Source organism: Sphaeramia orbicularis, chromosome 14 (genome assembly GCF_902148855.1).
Source record: "Sphaeramia orbicularis chromosome 14, fSphaOr1.1, whole genome shotgun sequence".
In the NCBI taxonomy this organism is placed as follows: domain Eukaryota; kingdom Metazoa; phylum Chordata; class Actinopteri; order Kurtiformes; family Apogonidae; genus Sphaeramia; species Sphaeramia orbicularis.
Window position 1 is genome coordinate 31,220,402 of NC_043970.1, and position 17,060 is coordinate 31,237,461.

Consider the following 17,060-nt stretch of genomic DNA (forward strand, 5'->3'; position numbering starts at 1 on the left):
CAAAGCAGATAATCGACCAGCTCCAAATGTCACAGATGACAAAGTTTATCCTATTCCACCTGCTACACCTCTGTTTAACCTCTATTTAGTTCAGTGTTTTTCAGCCTTAGGGTCGTAACAAGTTCAAATAAAATGCAGGAAATAATATCTGAGAGGGCATATCTTGATTGACCCGATCATGTGACCATGTGCACCTGCTCGGACACAGCTGCAATCAGAAAACTGGACTGAACAGAGTATATATTTATATATTATACATTATATAGCCTGAATGTCGTCTACAATTAACATATATTTGCAACATAGTATAGCAAACTATTACATGATCAAAAACAAATTAATTTTAGCAAAAAAAATGTCTCAGTTTTGAATATCTGGGGTCGCCCGAGATTGGTGATGTTAAAATGGGGTCACGAGCCAGAACGGTTGGGAACCACTGATTTAGTCTCTTATGTTAACCCTTTCATGCATAGAGGTCACTACAGTGGACAGCTGTTCAAAGGTGTTCTCTTGTATATTTATGGATTTTGATGTTTTAGTTCCATATCGGCCAACACAGTGAACACTTATAGATCATCCCATACACTGACATTCATACCATTACTGTAAATTTGCTGTTCTAGATAAACCTGATCTGCAGTTACATATTTGACTGTAAAAAAAAAAAAAAAAAAAAATTGCTAATTGTTATTAGACTGTAATTAAGTTTTGGTTGTTTTTTTTTTAACAAAAGGCTGTTAAAATGTGAGAAAACATCAGAATAGCAGCATTAAACATGTTTTTATTTCATAATTTTCTCACAGTATATCCATAAATACAGGGGTTGGACAAAATAATGGAAACACCGTAAAAAATCAACAAAATATAATTTAATATGGTGTAGGTCCGCCTTTTGCGGCAGTTACAGCCTCAATTCTCCGAGGTATTGATTCATACAACTTGTGAATTGTTTCCAAAGGAATTTTAAGCCATTCTTCAGTTAGAATACCCTCCAACTCTTTTACAGACGATGGCGGTGGAAATCGACATCTTACTTGAATCTCTAAAACTGACCATAAATGCTCAATAATGTTGAGGTCTGGGGACTGTGCCGGCCATACGAGATGCTCAACTTCATTAGAATGTTCCTCATGCCATTCTTTAACAGTTCTAGCTGTATGGATTGGGGCATTATCATCTTGAGGTGAAGGTGTTTCCATTATTTTGTCCAACCCCTGTACATGTTTCTTTGCTTCTAAAATTGAACGAATGGTGTTCAGCTGAGTGGACATTTTTGCCACTCCATAAAAAACAGGTTTATATTTTTTTTCTTTTTTTCATGCATAAAAAGGAATAAAAACACTCAGGAAAAAAAAAACTTCATTAATGTTCTCATAATTCATGCATGAAAGGGTTAAACTATATCCAGCGTTTATTACACCCCCCAGTCTTGTTTAGCATCCGGCCCCCACTACACAATACTGGATGTTTTTGCGTACCTGACTGCCATCACTGAAAGTGGTCTTGTCGCCGTCTCCGCTCCTCAGGCCCTGGTTGCCAAGTCCTCCAGGTAGAGGGGAGTGGGCATTTGGACGTACCATGACCTGCGGAGGGCCCACCGTGCTTCCTCCAACCTCACCATAGCTACTATTGGTCCCTGGTGAACCTGACACACGCACTGCTTTAAACTCAATCCCTTCCACCCCCATGCCGGTCTTGTGCAGCATATAGCTGGTTTCTGTGGATATAGTAGAGACTCCCATCACAGTCTGAGTCGCTGGGCCAGGGTCTGACTCTTTCCTGAAGGTGATTTTTTTCCTAAAGGCGATGAAGAGTATGAGTAGGAGGAGGATGACAAATGCAAGGACCCCGATGCCAATTATCTCTCCTGGTCCGACATAAGACAAGGGCTCCGCCTGGGAAACATGACAGAAAATCAGCAAATATACACATAGAAGATAATGTGTCTTACCACAGCCCAATTATGTTCTGTTAAAAAGAATATTTACAGCTTATGGAGTGTCTTAACCTTCACAAAACCTTATATACAGTCAAATCTGTGAAGTGTATAGGGAGTTTTTAACCTATAGAGTAACCCTATCTATTATTGATCATCTTCACATTATCCAGAAAGCCATGAGACATGTTTACACATTCACACACAATAGTTGTACAACATAATCATTGCTAGGAACAAACACACTTGTCAAAATTAGGATATTGTAAAACTGTTTTATATGCACGGATACATCTGAGTTTTATCAAAGTATTACAACTAAAAGCTGTTGTACAAGGGGTAAAATGACTATTTTCACAGAGGCTTATAATAATACATGAAAAAATGTGAAAAATAGACTGTAGTAAAAAGATTTAATTTAGTTTTATTTCCAGTTACAGATGCTTTCATTAAAAACCTTTAAGTGCCAAAAAAAAAACAAAAAAAACAAAAACAATGTTAGCAAATGGCCTAATAGGTTTTGTCTGTCTGGGTTACTTTTCCGCTAATTACAGTCTTTCAGGGAATAATAAAAGCACCCTCTTTCCTACAATATCCAACATTAATTGGGCTTGCAGCCTCAATATTAGGTATACAGTGCGATACAAAGTCAAGAGCGTGACAGCTTTAAATGGAGGCTGTGATTTACCCATTACCCACACTTTCATTCATCTACTGCAAAGACAAAGACACCAACTTGGTGAATAACCCTTCTGGGAGGCCAGAGCACACTCAGAATTCTCATCAGCTTCACTGACTATGCCAAGTTCAATTAGGAGAAAGCTGGACGCATAATAAGCACAATGTGAAAAGCTAGTACATTCTAAATGACTTGACGGTATATGTTTGCACATTTAGTGAAATCTACTGAACATTTTAGATTGTCATTCATACCATACCTGTGTGTCATCCCCCAGATCACCAGGTGTCTGATCATCACAAAACACACCTTCGAAGCCTTCGGAGCAGTTGCAGTAAAATGATCCGAATGTGTTGACACAGTCTCCATTTGCACACTCTTCCTGGTCACATTCATTTACATCTTCATCACATCTGCAGAGGCGCAGACAAATAAATGGCGGCACATGGGAGTTGGAAAGACGATGTGACATGTAAGAGAGGAATAAAAAGCTAGAAATGTAGCAGTGAGTTAAGGTGAGAGAAAGCAAATAAAGACTTCGGAGATTATCTTTTCAGACAGCCTTTTTGTGCTAAATGGAGGTATTATCTTCAGGGATGTCCTTTTATCCTCATTGATATGGCTGTGGTTTAACACTCACACACACACACACACACACACACACATACACACGCACACACACACACTCACACACCTGCACACTTATGCACAAAGACTCCAGAATAGAGAAAAGAATTGTGACAAATACACAACCACAATTTCACATCCTCCACATACATGCTCATCTTGTCATTTCATAGATGGTCACCTGCTGTGAGAAAGATGGGAAATGCATGTATTTCTCTTTTCAATTATATTTTTTTCGATGGGGTTTTCAAAACACTAAGAGTAAGTCTGATATAAAAAGAAAAAGCACTTCTGAGTATATCAAACAGCTTCCTTGTAGTTTTTCTTATCCTTATGTACGAAGAGTTGACTTAACAAGGCTGTGGTTGTCTCATCATCTCGCCATATTTCCTCATGCATATTTAAAATATGAATACTGTACATCTGAATTAACAATCCTCAAGGGTTTAGCAGTCTCAAGTAATATCACATTGGTATTGCACTGCAGAGCTAATCTATGGTTTATTTTACATGTTATATTATTTCCAGGGCACATATGTCTGTATTATATTTTTTTTTATCAATCTGGCAAAGAATATAATTTCATAGTCAGTTGCTCTCACCAAATGACAGCTTGTAGCAGGATATAATATTTGCTTTATCTATAGTTTCAATCACTGTTTATTCATACAATATGCTGCTTGAAAAAATACATCATATACATCTTTGTTAATAATCAATGACATGTTAAATTTCACTCAAATCCACCAAAAGCTCTTCATATCTTTGTAAAAAAGCATGAAAAGCAGAACAGTTTCAACTTCCAGGGAAAAACTGCTCTCTAGTGGTGACTCCGCTGAACAGCCCAAGCAGCAGAGAGGATATTTTATAGGCAATTAGTGAGCTGTGATTAAGAGAGCAGCTACAGAATGATTATAGGCTTTTCAACCAAAATCATCCTGAATGAATTAAATTAGAAGCACTAATTTATCTCACACAATTACAACTAACAAAGCAGGTGCTAGGGTGCTAATTTGGGCTAATATCTGTGAATGTTATTACTGAATTCTAAACATGATCGTGTGTATTTAAAATGTATAAAGCACAGGACGATAATGGTTACGCGCATGGTCATACACTAACTGTGATTATTGTACATTCTGTATAAGACGTACCATTTGCCACCACTGGTTGCACAATCAATAATTAAAGCCTAAAGTACATGTGTGTGATTGCGAGCTTTGTTATCTTACATAAGTCCTCCAAGTCCTCTGGGACAGGCACAGAGAAATGCATTGCCTACAGGCTTACAGTCTCCACCGTTCTGGCATGGATTTGGCATGCAAGATGTCAATTCGACTTCACAGCGCCCCCCAGTGAAGCCTGTACTGCAACTGCACATGAAGCCTGTTGACAAGAGGTTTAAAATGTAAGTCATTCCATAATATCTGTGCATAATAACAACAAATAATCCCTTTAATAAACTGATTGTGAGGGTAAAATCACTCAGTAGTGTTTTTTTTTTCATAAAATAAACCCAAAATGATATGACTCAATATTGTTAACTTCATAAAATAAGTGCTTAAGTCATTTTTTTGACAAAAATTATTTTTTGGTCTGAATAATCTCATGATGCTTTCCACTTCTGGTAAAATTACCTACAGTCTCAGTTGAATAGATCATATGATTCTACCCTGTCAAGAGTGTGGCTTGGCCTGGTTACATTTTTTTGTATTTTTCTGAAAAATCAGAAAAAAATACTTAGGCAATTACTTTAAGAAGGTGACGATATGTTGTAGATGCATATGTACACTACAAACAAAAAGTTAAGGGTATTCCAGTTTTTTTTGTCTTTTTTTTGTCATTTTTGCCATTTGTAAATAAAACTATGTCTGGTCATTAAAAAAATGTGTTTCAATTCAGTTCACACACAAAAAAGTAAAAAGTGCTGTGCAGGAATCCCAACTGAAAAAAATAGCCCAAAAATTAAAAATATCCTTAACTCTTTGGTTGTAGTGTACATGATTACTTTATATCAGAACTGTCAAACATGTGACCCGGGGGCCAAATCCGGCCCACCAAAGGGTCCAGTCTGGCCCCTTGGATGAATTTGTGAAATGCAAAAATTACACTGTGGATATTAATCATTTTAGTTCAGGTTCCACATACAGACCAATTTAATCTCCAGTGGGTTGGATCAGTAAAATACTATCATAATAACCTATAAATACTCACAACTCCACATTTTTCTCTTTGTTAATGTTAACATTTTCATGTTATTTTACTGTATTTACATTAAAACAAACTATCATTTCACAAAATACAAATAACCTGAACAAATATGAACACTTTTAAATGTCTGAAGTGCAAGTTTACCAATATTCTGCCTGTTATTAACTGTTTGTGTATTTGTTGATCCACTGTGATCTGTAAGTTTATATGCATAAATGATAATCTGAGACATAATATTGTTAAAATTGCACTTCAGTTTGTTCATGTTATTCACATTGCTTTAAAGGATAGTTGGTAGATGTAAACATTTTCATTGCATAATTTGACTTTTTTCACTCTAAAACATAGAGGAAAGTTTGGAGTTGACATTATTTATATATTATTATGTTATTATTTCACTGGTCTGGCCCACTTCAGATCAAATTTGGCTTAATGTGGTCCCTGAACTAAAATGAGTGTGACACCTCTGCTTTATATCATACAGGTGTTTGGCCAGTGTCATCTACACAAACCTCCAGAGGGCAGGCTGCTGCAGATAGCACCATTGAGGCAGGGCTGACTCACGCATGGATCTGGATACAACACACAACCCAACTTGACCTCGCTCAGGCCGGCAATCTCCGCGTAACGGCTTCTCTTATTCTGCAGTGGCAGCTCGTTACCGTTCAGCATCAGCGAACCTAGGCAGCCCTGGAAGCCATCCTGGGCTCTTGGTGGGCCCCTCGTCCCACGGTCACCCAGTGCCGGTCCGGCTTGGTTTCTCCCTGGTCCTGGACTTTGCCTCTCGCCTTGGCTGTTAGGTGGTCTCACTTGGGCTCCGAAGAAGAAGGATGAATCTGGGGCCAGAGGCCAAAGGCGAACTGGGGCTCTGGCTGCTCGACGGCGCTCCACATAGCTGTCGTCCAATGATAGCAGGGTGTAGTTCCTAGTCAGCTCCAAGGCAACAGCATGCCAGAGTCCATCGTTTATTGGTCTGCCAGAGATACCCATAATACCAAGTGTGTTGTCACAGTCCAGCTGGAACCACAGCCGACCCCCTTCAATCTGTAGGAGAAAAGTATAACTATCTGAAAAATACAAACTCAGTATATGTGAATGTTCTCTGAGTAAATCTGGCTTTAAAAAACATGGAAGTAAATCATTTGTGTGAGTTCACCTTGAGCATCGTACAGGGATTAACCCGAGTGAACATGATAACTCCTCTTCTCTGAAGCGTTCGGATTCTGAGACCAAGTTTCATTTCTCCACTCTGACCGTTCTCTGTCACTCTGTACTTGATGTAACTGTTTCCAGAGAAACTCAGAGAGGTTTGACCTTCAGAAAACAATGAAGACGGAGGAAGATAAAAGAGAGGATAATAAGACTAAGAATACACATAATATTTAAGTACTGGGATCTGATAAAACAAAAGCGGTGTTATCCTCTTGAAACATACCTGCACATTCATCTAGTCGTTCAGGCAGACACTGGCAGACAGATGGCGCTGTAGGACCAGAGCGAACACACTGCATGTCTGTTGGACAGGACTGACCTTCACAAAGCTCTACAGGGGTTGGACATGAGCCTCCTGTTTAGATGGAGCACACAGTAAAATAAAATAAAATAAAAAATTAAATTACACCTCCAGGACATCAGAATATTATGTCTGTTTATAGGAGACAAATGTATGCATATTCCCTCCATCTACCTTATTTGTGTACCATTTAACTTGTAATAAATGGAAGAGGTAATACTTAATATTATGGTAAACATATTCAACATTAGCTATAACTTAACCCATAAAGGCCCAGTGCTACTTTTGTGGCAGTTCCTGAATGAATTTTTCTCTATTTCTACCTTGTTTCACTGATTTGTCACCATTTAAAAAAAAAAAAATCAGCCTCTGTATTTTGCATTTTTCGTGTAAATCATGTATTTTCCTTTATTTAATTCACAGATCATGTAGACGTTCATAAAAACTCAGTGTAAATTCAATGTTAATTATACCAAAAAAGAGAAAAATGAAGAACAAGTGACTTTTTCTGCAAAGATATTGCTAACTGAATGTAAAAAACAAGTGTGTCCATCCACTGTCATTGATCCAACTCCATGGGTTTTACTAGTGAATCAATTGTTGTAGAAGATGACGATGTTTCCACGGTAACTAGGGAGCCTCTGAACATCCAAATGGGTCATATCTGATGACTATGAAAAGATGAATAACTGTATTTTACACCAGTTATTTAGGTGAATTGATAGGATTAGTGGATCAACAGTTAATTAAACAGTTTATATCTGTAGATGGTTTGTGTCAGCGGTGGATGTTTTGGTCTTTATGGGTTAAGTAAGGAAGTGATGTTATTTGAGAAATGTTGGAGAGACTGAAATCAGACTTATTAACATTAGCATTACCTCTGAACCACTGGTAAACTGGAATAATTGTAGAGGTTGCTGGTGATTTTATTCTATATGAAGTAAAAATTCCTTTGCAAATTACCTCTCCTATTTCAACAAACATGAAGGTTCTATGATAATCTTAGTCTTGTGCAAATGGACATCACAAATATGCTGTGTATTTGTTTCTTCCATGCATTTATTCAGTCGATTTTCATGTCGAGGATAGTGGAGACTGCACTGGTGATGATATGTCAAAGTTTTAAAAGTGTTTTAGGTAGAAATTCAGGATTGTCACAATATACTCAGGATGTTAACTGAAAGAGCAAACTTAAATTGTTCAGAAAAATGACAAATGATGAGATGGATGAGATGCACGACAGCAAACGTAAAGGATGTTTTTTTTCTGTCTTTAAACACTTATCTGTGCATGGTGAACCTGCTTTAGACATCAGAACCATGGAAGAATGTCAGAAAATTTGAGTAAAAACAAACCCATGAGAGCACACCACATAAAACACAGACATGGGGGTTAATTCCTAAAACACCAGAGCACCACAGGTTATATGAGTCCTATGCAAATAAGGCTTAATAAAAAGCCAACATGCTACTAATGGTTATGTTAATAAGCACTCTGTTAATGGTGAACCTTAAAGCTTATTTCCAGTACTTTAATATATGAGTTTAGGTCAAATCTAAGCGGAAATGCAATGCTCATGTCATGGAAGTTTTCTAGCACTCTGGACACAATTTGAAGCAAAAACACAAAAGTCACTGAATCGGGGTTAAAGCAGGTATTTTTTTTTACATATGTAAAGATATAGTGAGAAAACAGACCGCTGTTCCAGAGCATTACCGCTGATGCCTCTGGCTAAGGAATGCCAGAGTTTTTAAACACTAGGTCATCGCCATGAAAGGTCAAATTGTCAGTGGCTGGTTTTACATTCCACTTGTGCATGCATTTTCCTTTTACAGTGAGGAAGAGATTGGGGGTAGGAGTACATAAGTTTTTACTTCTTCCAACTCCTTCTCGAGCATGTATAATTTCATTTCATTTGTTTTATTGATATTATTATTATTATTATTATTCATTCATTCATTATCAGACCCTGCTTTATCCTCACTAGGGTCACGGGGGTCGCTTGGAGCCTATCCCAGCTACTTACGGGCGAAGGCGGGGTACACCCTGGACATTTCGCCAGTTCATCCCAGGGCTGAACATATAGAGACAAACAATCACTCTCACATTCACACCTATGGGCAATTTAGATTAACCAATTAACCTATCAGTGCATGTGTTTGGATGGTGGGAGGAAGCCGGAGTACCCGGAGAGAACCCACGCAGACAACATTGCAAACTCCACACAGAAAAGTCCCACCCCCCGTCGACTGGTGTTGGAATCGAACCCAGGACCTTCTTGCTGTGAGGCACGACTGCTATCCACTGCACCATTATTATTATTATTATTATTATTATTATTATTATTATTATTATTATTAATTGTTTGTTTGCTTATCAACCATTTATGTACCAGTACTTATATTTTGTTGGTTGATTTTTGTTTTGATTTCACTGTCTACATGTTTGAAATTAAGATTTCAATCAATCAATCAATCAATCAATCAATCAATCAATCAATCAATCAATCAATCAATCAATCAGGATGTACTGATCACAACAGGTGGTTTGTTAAATGAGAATGAGAATTTCCTTGTCACTCACCAGGGCAGGTGCAGATCTCTGTTCGGCTGAACCTCGGTGACACCAGGCTGATCCGCTCTGTGCTGTACGTAACCAGAGAGCTCCCCTCCATCACCAGGGTCTGCTCACACACCCTTTCACCGCAATCCAGATCCCCAGAACAGGCACTACTCACTAGCACAGCCCCACCTAGGACACCTCGAATCTGGCCCTTCAGTGCTGCTTCCTCAAGCTTTGCAGACAACTCCTGCTGGGAATAGAACCCACCCATCCGTCCACTGCCTGGGGTGTCCGGCCTCTCCATGGCCAGAATTAAGTCCACATTAGACGTTCCCACCACCGGTTGCACACTGAGTATGTGAAGGGGATCTTGTTGTCCAGGTGACCATTTCCAGCCCGCCAGGCCCCGTAACATTAACTTTATCTGGCTGAGGTAGCGACCAACCAAATCCTCTGGGGACAGGGAGCTGAAACGCAAGGTCAAGGCGCTGCGCAACAGCACATCTGTCACCTGTTCAACCTGGACTGACACATCTGCTATCACAGCGAAACGCCCATCACTCACTGTGGCATTCATCTGGTATCTGAAAAGAGAGTCAAAATGCACTCAAAACACCAGAACATCATTATGTCTTTTTTCTTATCAGCATTTTCAGCCTGTGTTAATCTGTGTGCTGTGTGTGTTTGTGCGGTGTACTGTATACCTGCCAGTTTCCAGGCCTGGTAGCGCTACAACAGTGCCATCCTGTCTGTTAATACTAAACATGCTCTTGGGCTGTGACTTCTGGGTAAATGACAGTACATCATTGGGGTCACGGTCAGTGGCATAGATTTGGCCGACTGGACCACCCTGGAAGGTATCTGTAACCATGATGATGAAGATTTCCAGTGGCGAGACTGCAGGTTTATACTGACTGTTTCCAATGACCCTCAGAAACACCCAGGAAGAAGAGGTAAGACGAGGCTTACCAGAGTCACTTGCCTAGGAAATTAAAGCAAAAGTTAAAGTGTGAGGATAAAAAAGTGTAGTGAAACACAAAACAGCCACTTCTAAAATATACAACCTTAAAAATGTAAAACAATGAATTATTATTTATTTTAGGGCCTATTTTTGTGAGAAGCAGATGGTTGCCAAAAGAAAGAATGCTCTTAAACAGACTGCGTTTCAAGGTCTGACAGTTTCACTTTATTTTCAGTGCAACCAGAGAATTGAAATACTGTCTAATGGTTCCAGTGTTCAATGAAACTGTGAAGCAGTGAGGGAAAAAAAAAAACAAAAAACTTTTTGCTGCCTACTGTGAAAACTAAAGGACAAACCTTCCCTCAATGTCAAAGTATTTTTTCCATTACAGAAACTGATTTATAAAGTGCTACTCATTTAATACCAAGACTCAGGTAACCTGTTTTAGTAGCCAACATAGAAAGATTGTGGAAGTAAAGGGCATCTCCCAAAGGTGACTGTGTGTAACCATGCTGACAGAGTGCATTTGCCACTCAACTTTTCCAGATAGAACTGTGTTTAAAAAAACATTCAGTCTTAAACCTGGATTTCAAGGGTGAACTCTCTGGGTGCTTCTGGTCCTAATGCGCGATTGGACCTCAGGTTTCCCATCTGGTCCAGGGAGAAGAAATTTCCTTCATTTCCAGACTTAATGAGAAACTCAAACGGAGGACCATTTCTGGGGGAATCTTTATCAGTGACTGACAGCTTCAGCAGGGTGGAACCAGAAGCTTGGTTTAACTGGAAGTAAACAGGGAGTGGACTTCAGATGATGGAAGCATAGAAAGTGACATAGAAAGGTAAAAATGTAGAAGCTTCTACCTGTATGATAGCAGTAGAGTTGGCAGGGGTGAAGGCAGGAGGGTTGTCATTAACATCAGAGATATCGATGTTAATTGTGACAGTGGAGGACATGGCAGGAGAGCCACTGTCAAACGCCTGCACAGACAAAGAGTACCTGGATACCTAGGCAGAGCAGGGGGAAATGACTATTATAGCATCTTTATGAATCAGCCGATATTACGTTACTGTCACACTTGCATAATTTGAGACTTCATTGGGTGTTGACCTTGAGCGGTTTTGCCTGTGTTCATGAGCCAGAAAATTACTATTGATTCTTTATGAGATATTGCACGAATATGAACACGTGAATCCTTACGAGCTCTCTGTCAAGCCGCTTATTGACTTTGAGGAGGCCTGTTACGGGGTCGATCCAGAAGTGGTTGCTACGGTCACCCTTCAAGATAGAGTAGGTGATTCGCCCATTCACCTGGCTGTCCAGGTCTTCTGCCAACACCTGTGAAAACATAAAGACAACACTGAAGCAAAGTACTGACAAAACAGCTGAACAATATTATACCTTATTATGATGCATAATGTGATATGAGTCAAGATTTAAGACGAATTTGGCATTATTTTCAGGTCAGGTTAGCATCCCTTCTTAAGTATAGAGCTCATCATCATGGCATTAGAGGACAGAAGAAATTAACTGTAAGAATTCCTCACAACAACACTGAACTGGTGAAGGCTGTTTTCCAGAATTTTGTCCCTCACTAATGGAAGAACTTGCAGCATAGTTTAAAACCATATACCTTCATTCAGCTAAGTTACTTTAAAGCTCTACTGTTCTGTGATTTCATTTTTAACAACACTTGCAGCTGTTTTATATTAAGTTTTTCAAACTCTGCTGAATTGTGTTACAAATATTTAGTTTAAAGGGCTATATACAAAATCTCTACCTTCAAATATTTAAAAAATTACCAAAAATAATAAGTGTTAGAAGAATATGGTATAGTAACATATAATCACAACCTCTTAAAACAATGCCAAAGATGGGAACATACTGGATTGTAGAGATATGAACTGAATATATTTATACCAACAGTATGAGGGATTTGTGTGACCACTAGAGGGAGTAGTGAGTCACTCTGTAGGTCTCCCATACTGATGAAAACTAATGCAACAGTGCCTTTGACCACAGATGAAGAAAGTGAAAGAGCTAGAAGCCCTGCTATTTTTGTTATTCACTACTGAACACAGCTCTAAATATAAAGAATGGAGTTTGATGATAAAATCACAGCATTTCTTAAATTTTATTATAAGGCTTAAGAAGGTATAAATTTATTATGCGATGTTATTATATTTGCTAAATGGGTTATATTTTGCTAAACCCACTTTTATTAGTCTTTGGTACAATTATTTGTGATTTGGGGACCATAATAGCTCAAAAAGTTTGAATTTGAACCCTCCAGGTGCTGCAAAGCTATCTTTATATTCATTTTGGCAAAAAGTCGTTTTAATTCCTTCTTAATTTGTTGCGTCTATAACTAGTTACATCACGACATTTGCACATATAAGGTCAAAACTTCCAACAAACATTTCTCTGAGTACGGAGTACAGGGCAGCACGGCTAACAACCTGGAGTGGGTGGGGTGTGAAGTGGCTCATTTGCATTTAAAGGGCCAGCGCTCAAAACAACATTTCTGGTGTCATTACTAAGAAACAGGGTTGAAGATGGACCTGTGGAGTTTAATTAATGAAGAATTCAGACCCAAGCATAGCATTTATAGTTTATGTAGACCACAGGGAAATGTTTTAAAATGTATAATTCCATTTAAAAAAAAAAAAAAAAAGCAAAATATGACCCCTTTAAGTTTGTTAAGCATTTGTTGATCCCTGGTTCAAACTGAACTGTGACAGTTCTGACCTTGTTTGGATGATTCAAACAGAGCTTAAGTGAAGCTATTAACAACACGACCTGTATGGAGCGGTTTGTGGCTGCTTTCTGTCTTAAAAACAGAGCTAAGTTATCAGAGCAATAATGTGAACTATTGGATGACAGAGCACATGAAGATAAGGTGTAGTGTGATTTTGACCAACAATCAAAATAATTGGTTATGAGGTTTTGTTTGAATAAGAAAACTTGATGAAATCATACTAATACATGTGTGCAAACAATAAACTTTATAGTTGATTCAGCGAGTGAAACTGTCTGTGGTTATACAGTGTTAAACCACTGGTGGTTTAGTTCTGCTATTCAATTCTCCCTGCTGTTGAGAATGTGGAATACCACTACTACATATAACCTCTTTAAAGAAAAGACATAATTTTCACTTAACAAATCTCAAAATAATTACACAATTGTAGCATGCCAGTGTGCTCCTTTACATATGGAGGACATGATTGGAATGCTTTGGCATCTCTGGACTCTCTGGACCACAATGCTTCATTTATAACAGTGACACATTTTACCTTTATCAATAAACTGCAGATTGTGCCTTTTACACATTGTACGTGGCCTATTGGGATTTCAATAACATTTCAGTGAATTGTTCAGCCTATTTGATGAGGTGCACACAAAAGAACAATTCAGAATAATGATTACCCTGGTGATTGTTTGTCCAACAGACGCATCCTCGCTGACCAGAACATTGTAAATGTCTTGGCTGAAGGCTGGAGCGTTGTCATTCACATCCATGAGTTCAACTGTTACCATGGTAGCAGTGCTGAGGGGCGGGTTCCCACTATCCCACGCTTCGATAGTCAGGTAGTAGTCCTTACACACCTCAAAGTCCAAATCATCAGCCACAGAAATGGAGCCTTAAAAAGCATAAAGTGTATATTTCACATGGATGTGCAATCACAAACACCTTCAGTATATACAGCTCTGGTAAAAAATAAGAGACCACTGCAAAATTATCACTTTGATTTGATCATTTATAGGTATGTGTTTGAGTAAAATGAACATTTTTGTTTTATTCTCTAAACTACTGGCAACATTTCTCCCAAATTCCAAATAAAAATATTTTTATTTAGAACATGTATTTGCAGAAAACAACAGATGGTCAAAATAACAAAAAGATGCAGACCTCAGAAATGCAAAGAAAACAAGTTCATATTCATTTCTAAACAACACAATACTAATGTTGTAACTTGGGAAAAGTTCAGACATCAATATTTGGTGGAATAACCCTGATTTTCAGTGACAATTTTCACACGTCTTGGCTCTCCACCATTGCGGTTGGATGAATTTATGCACCTCCTGCATAGAAATTCAAGAAGCTCAGCAATGTTCAATGGCTTGTGACCATCCATGTTCCTCCAGAAGTTTTCAAAATGGGTTCAGATCTGGGGATTGGGCTGACCATGACAGAGTCTTCATCTGGTGGTCCATCATCCACACCTTTATTGACCTAGCTGAGGCCAGGAGCATTGTCCTGATAGAAAAATCAGTCCTCAGCAAGGTTATAAAAGTTTTGTATTTTTCATTATAGTTTAGTTTTATTTAGTTTTGGCTTTTTTTTCTCTAATTCAGTTAGTTTTAATTAGTTTTTAGAGCAGGTTTGCTAGTTTTTATTAGTTTTGATTTTTTTCTAAATGCTTAGTTTTAGTTTAGTTTTAGTATTAATTTTAGTTTTGTCGTCTCTTTTCTTTTCTTGTCTGTTGTCGTATTCAAATAAATCCCAGACAGGACTCCTTTCTCCCAACTTTAGTCTCCATGTTTCCAGGTAAAGTGGGAACCAGAAGGTGACTGGAAACCACAAGTGAACACAAGTGGCGGACCATTAAATATCATATGGTGCCGCTAGCTAAAATTGCTAGAGCGAAATAAATCAATTTCGTGTCAATCCTACATTGACAAAGACGAAAACGAAGGTAATTTTATCCAGAATTCTTATACGTTTTAGTTAGTTTTGTAAACACGGAATACAGTTTCAGTTAGTTATTGTTTTTTTCTATTAATTACAGTTTTTATTTATTTCAATTAACAAAAATATTTTTGCAATTCTAGTTTTCGTCATTTCGTTAGTTTTCATTAACGATAATAACCTTGGTCCTCAGAGTTTGGGAACATTGTCAGAGCAGAAGTCCAGTAGTTTTCAATAGCTATTTTTGGATTCCAATTGCTTTTTCAGTACCAATTGCACTGTTTGGCCTATTGCAAGAAGATAGTGAAGGCCACAGTAGTGTTTTTTTTTTACCTCTCCTTCTTAAATAAGACATGGATCAGGTGCTTTTTCAGTAGAATAAGGTGTGTTTGTGTTGGAATTCAACAGACACAGCAATGGAATGGCTGTCATACATGTAGACATGCTGCTTTCAGAGGAAACTGCAGTGGTCTCTTAATTTTTTTCCAGAGCTGCATACATTTTAAAAATCTTTAAATATTATTTCACACAGAGACATGAAAGCAACAGTATACAAGAGCCTGTGCTTACCCCGATTTCTGTCTATGGTGAACTTTCCCAGCTCATTGCCCGACCTGATCTTGTAGGTGATCTCGGCATTAGGTCCGATGTCAGCGCTAGTTGCCAACACACGCAGAACCTCAGTCCCTATGGCTACATCCTCTGGCAGTGTTACAGAGTAGTCTCTCCTCTGGAAGACTGGAGCGTTGTCATTTACATCCAGGACTAAAATGGTCAAATCAACCTGAGGGAAGACATAAAAGTCAGTGACAGAGTCGCCTGTTCATTTATCCACCCTGCTCCTGGCTGTGAGAGTTCAACTTCAGCACCACGGGCAGCAGGACCATAAACATTAATGGAACCGAAGATACTAAAGGCTTCACTAACAAGATACAGGACTTGGGCAAAAATCAATTGAAATATGTGCCCAGCAAAACCTGAGAGTGGTGAGGCAGGGCATCGTTTGAGTCAGCATCAGTTAAGAGGAGAAAAACAGTACACAGTGTGACTGACCAAGAAGAACAGTGGCACTATAAATGTGATTAATAACTCTGGGCCATGTCCTATGATTCATACTCCGTAGGACTGGGCTACTGGATCCCATATTGTTTGTGCTAATAAAAGCATTACAATGGCTCAGTCAGATATATTTCATCACAGCATGCATACATAAATAAAACAATCTACTCCATTGTTTAAGACTATATCCTGCATAAGAATGGCATTACTCATAATTAGAAATATTTTGCTCTTTGTCTTAATTATAAAATCAATAACAAAACATGGAAAATGAAGTGTAGGAGTTATGTTATTATCATCAAGGGGATTCCACCTCCAGCTCTCAATAAATCTTTGATTAGCGTCTTCTTCGAAAACACTACTTTCTAATACACACTGTGGATTTCTGCTACATTTACATATTGGAATTATATTGTAATGAGCATGATGCACAGATAATGCTGCTCCTAAATAGAAATATTACTTCACATGTGTTTAAAGGTGATTTTAAATTTTTACATCTTCCTCAAGCTCTTAAATAAAATATGCTTCTGTGTCTACAGGGTGGGGAAGCAAAATTTACAATGAACATTTAGTTGTTTTTTCTCAGCAGGCACTACGTCAATTGTTTTGAAACCAAACATATATTGATGTCATAATCATACCTAACACTATTATCCATACCTTTTCGGAAACTTTTGCCCATGTGAGTAATCAGGAAAGCAAAAGTCAAAGAGTGTGTGATTTGCTGAATGCACTCGTCACACCAAAGGAGATTTCAAAAATAGTTGGAGTGTCCATAAAGACTGTTTATAATGGAAAGAAGAGAATGACTATGAGCAAAA

General features: G+C 38.3%; 1 protein-coding gene across 1 annotated transcript in view; it reads right to left on the reverse strand.

The window, feature by feature from the left end:
- Positions 1-17,060, reverse strand: part of fat3b (FAT atypical cadherin 3b) — a 94,327-nt gene that overhangs the window by 18,868 nt on the left and 58,399 nt on the right. Inside the window, exons 35-47 of the mRNA XM_030153902.1 lie at positions 15,748-15,961; positions 13,914-14,128; positions 11,688-11,825; positions 11,351-11,494; positions 11,072-11,269; positions 10,233-10,510; positions 9,550-10,112; positions 6,889-7,020; positions 6,610-6,767; positions 5,966-6,497; positions 4,475-4,628; positions 2,875-3,028; positions 1,479-1,895 (exon numbers count right to left, since the gene is read on the reverse strand). Of these exons, the coding sequence (XP_030009762.1) occupies positions 1,479-1,895; positions 2,875-3,028; positions 4,475-4,628; positions 5,966-6,497; positions 6,610-6,767; positions 6,889-7,020; positions 9,550-10,112; positions 10,233-10,510; positions 11,072-11,269; positions 11,351-11,494; positions 11,688-11,825; positions 13,914-14,128; positions 15,748-15,961 (3,297 nt within the window). The remainder of the gene's footprint in view (positions 1-1,478; positions 1,896-2,874; positions 3,029-4,474; positions 4,629-5,965; positions 6,498-6,609; positions 6,768-6,888; positions 7,021-9,549; positions 10,113-10,232; positions 10,511-11,071; positions 11,270-11,350; positions 11,495-11,687; positions 11,826-13,913; positions 14,129-15,747; positions 15,962-17,060) is intronic.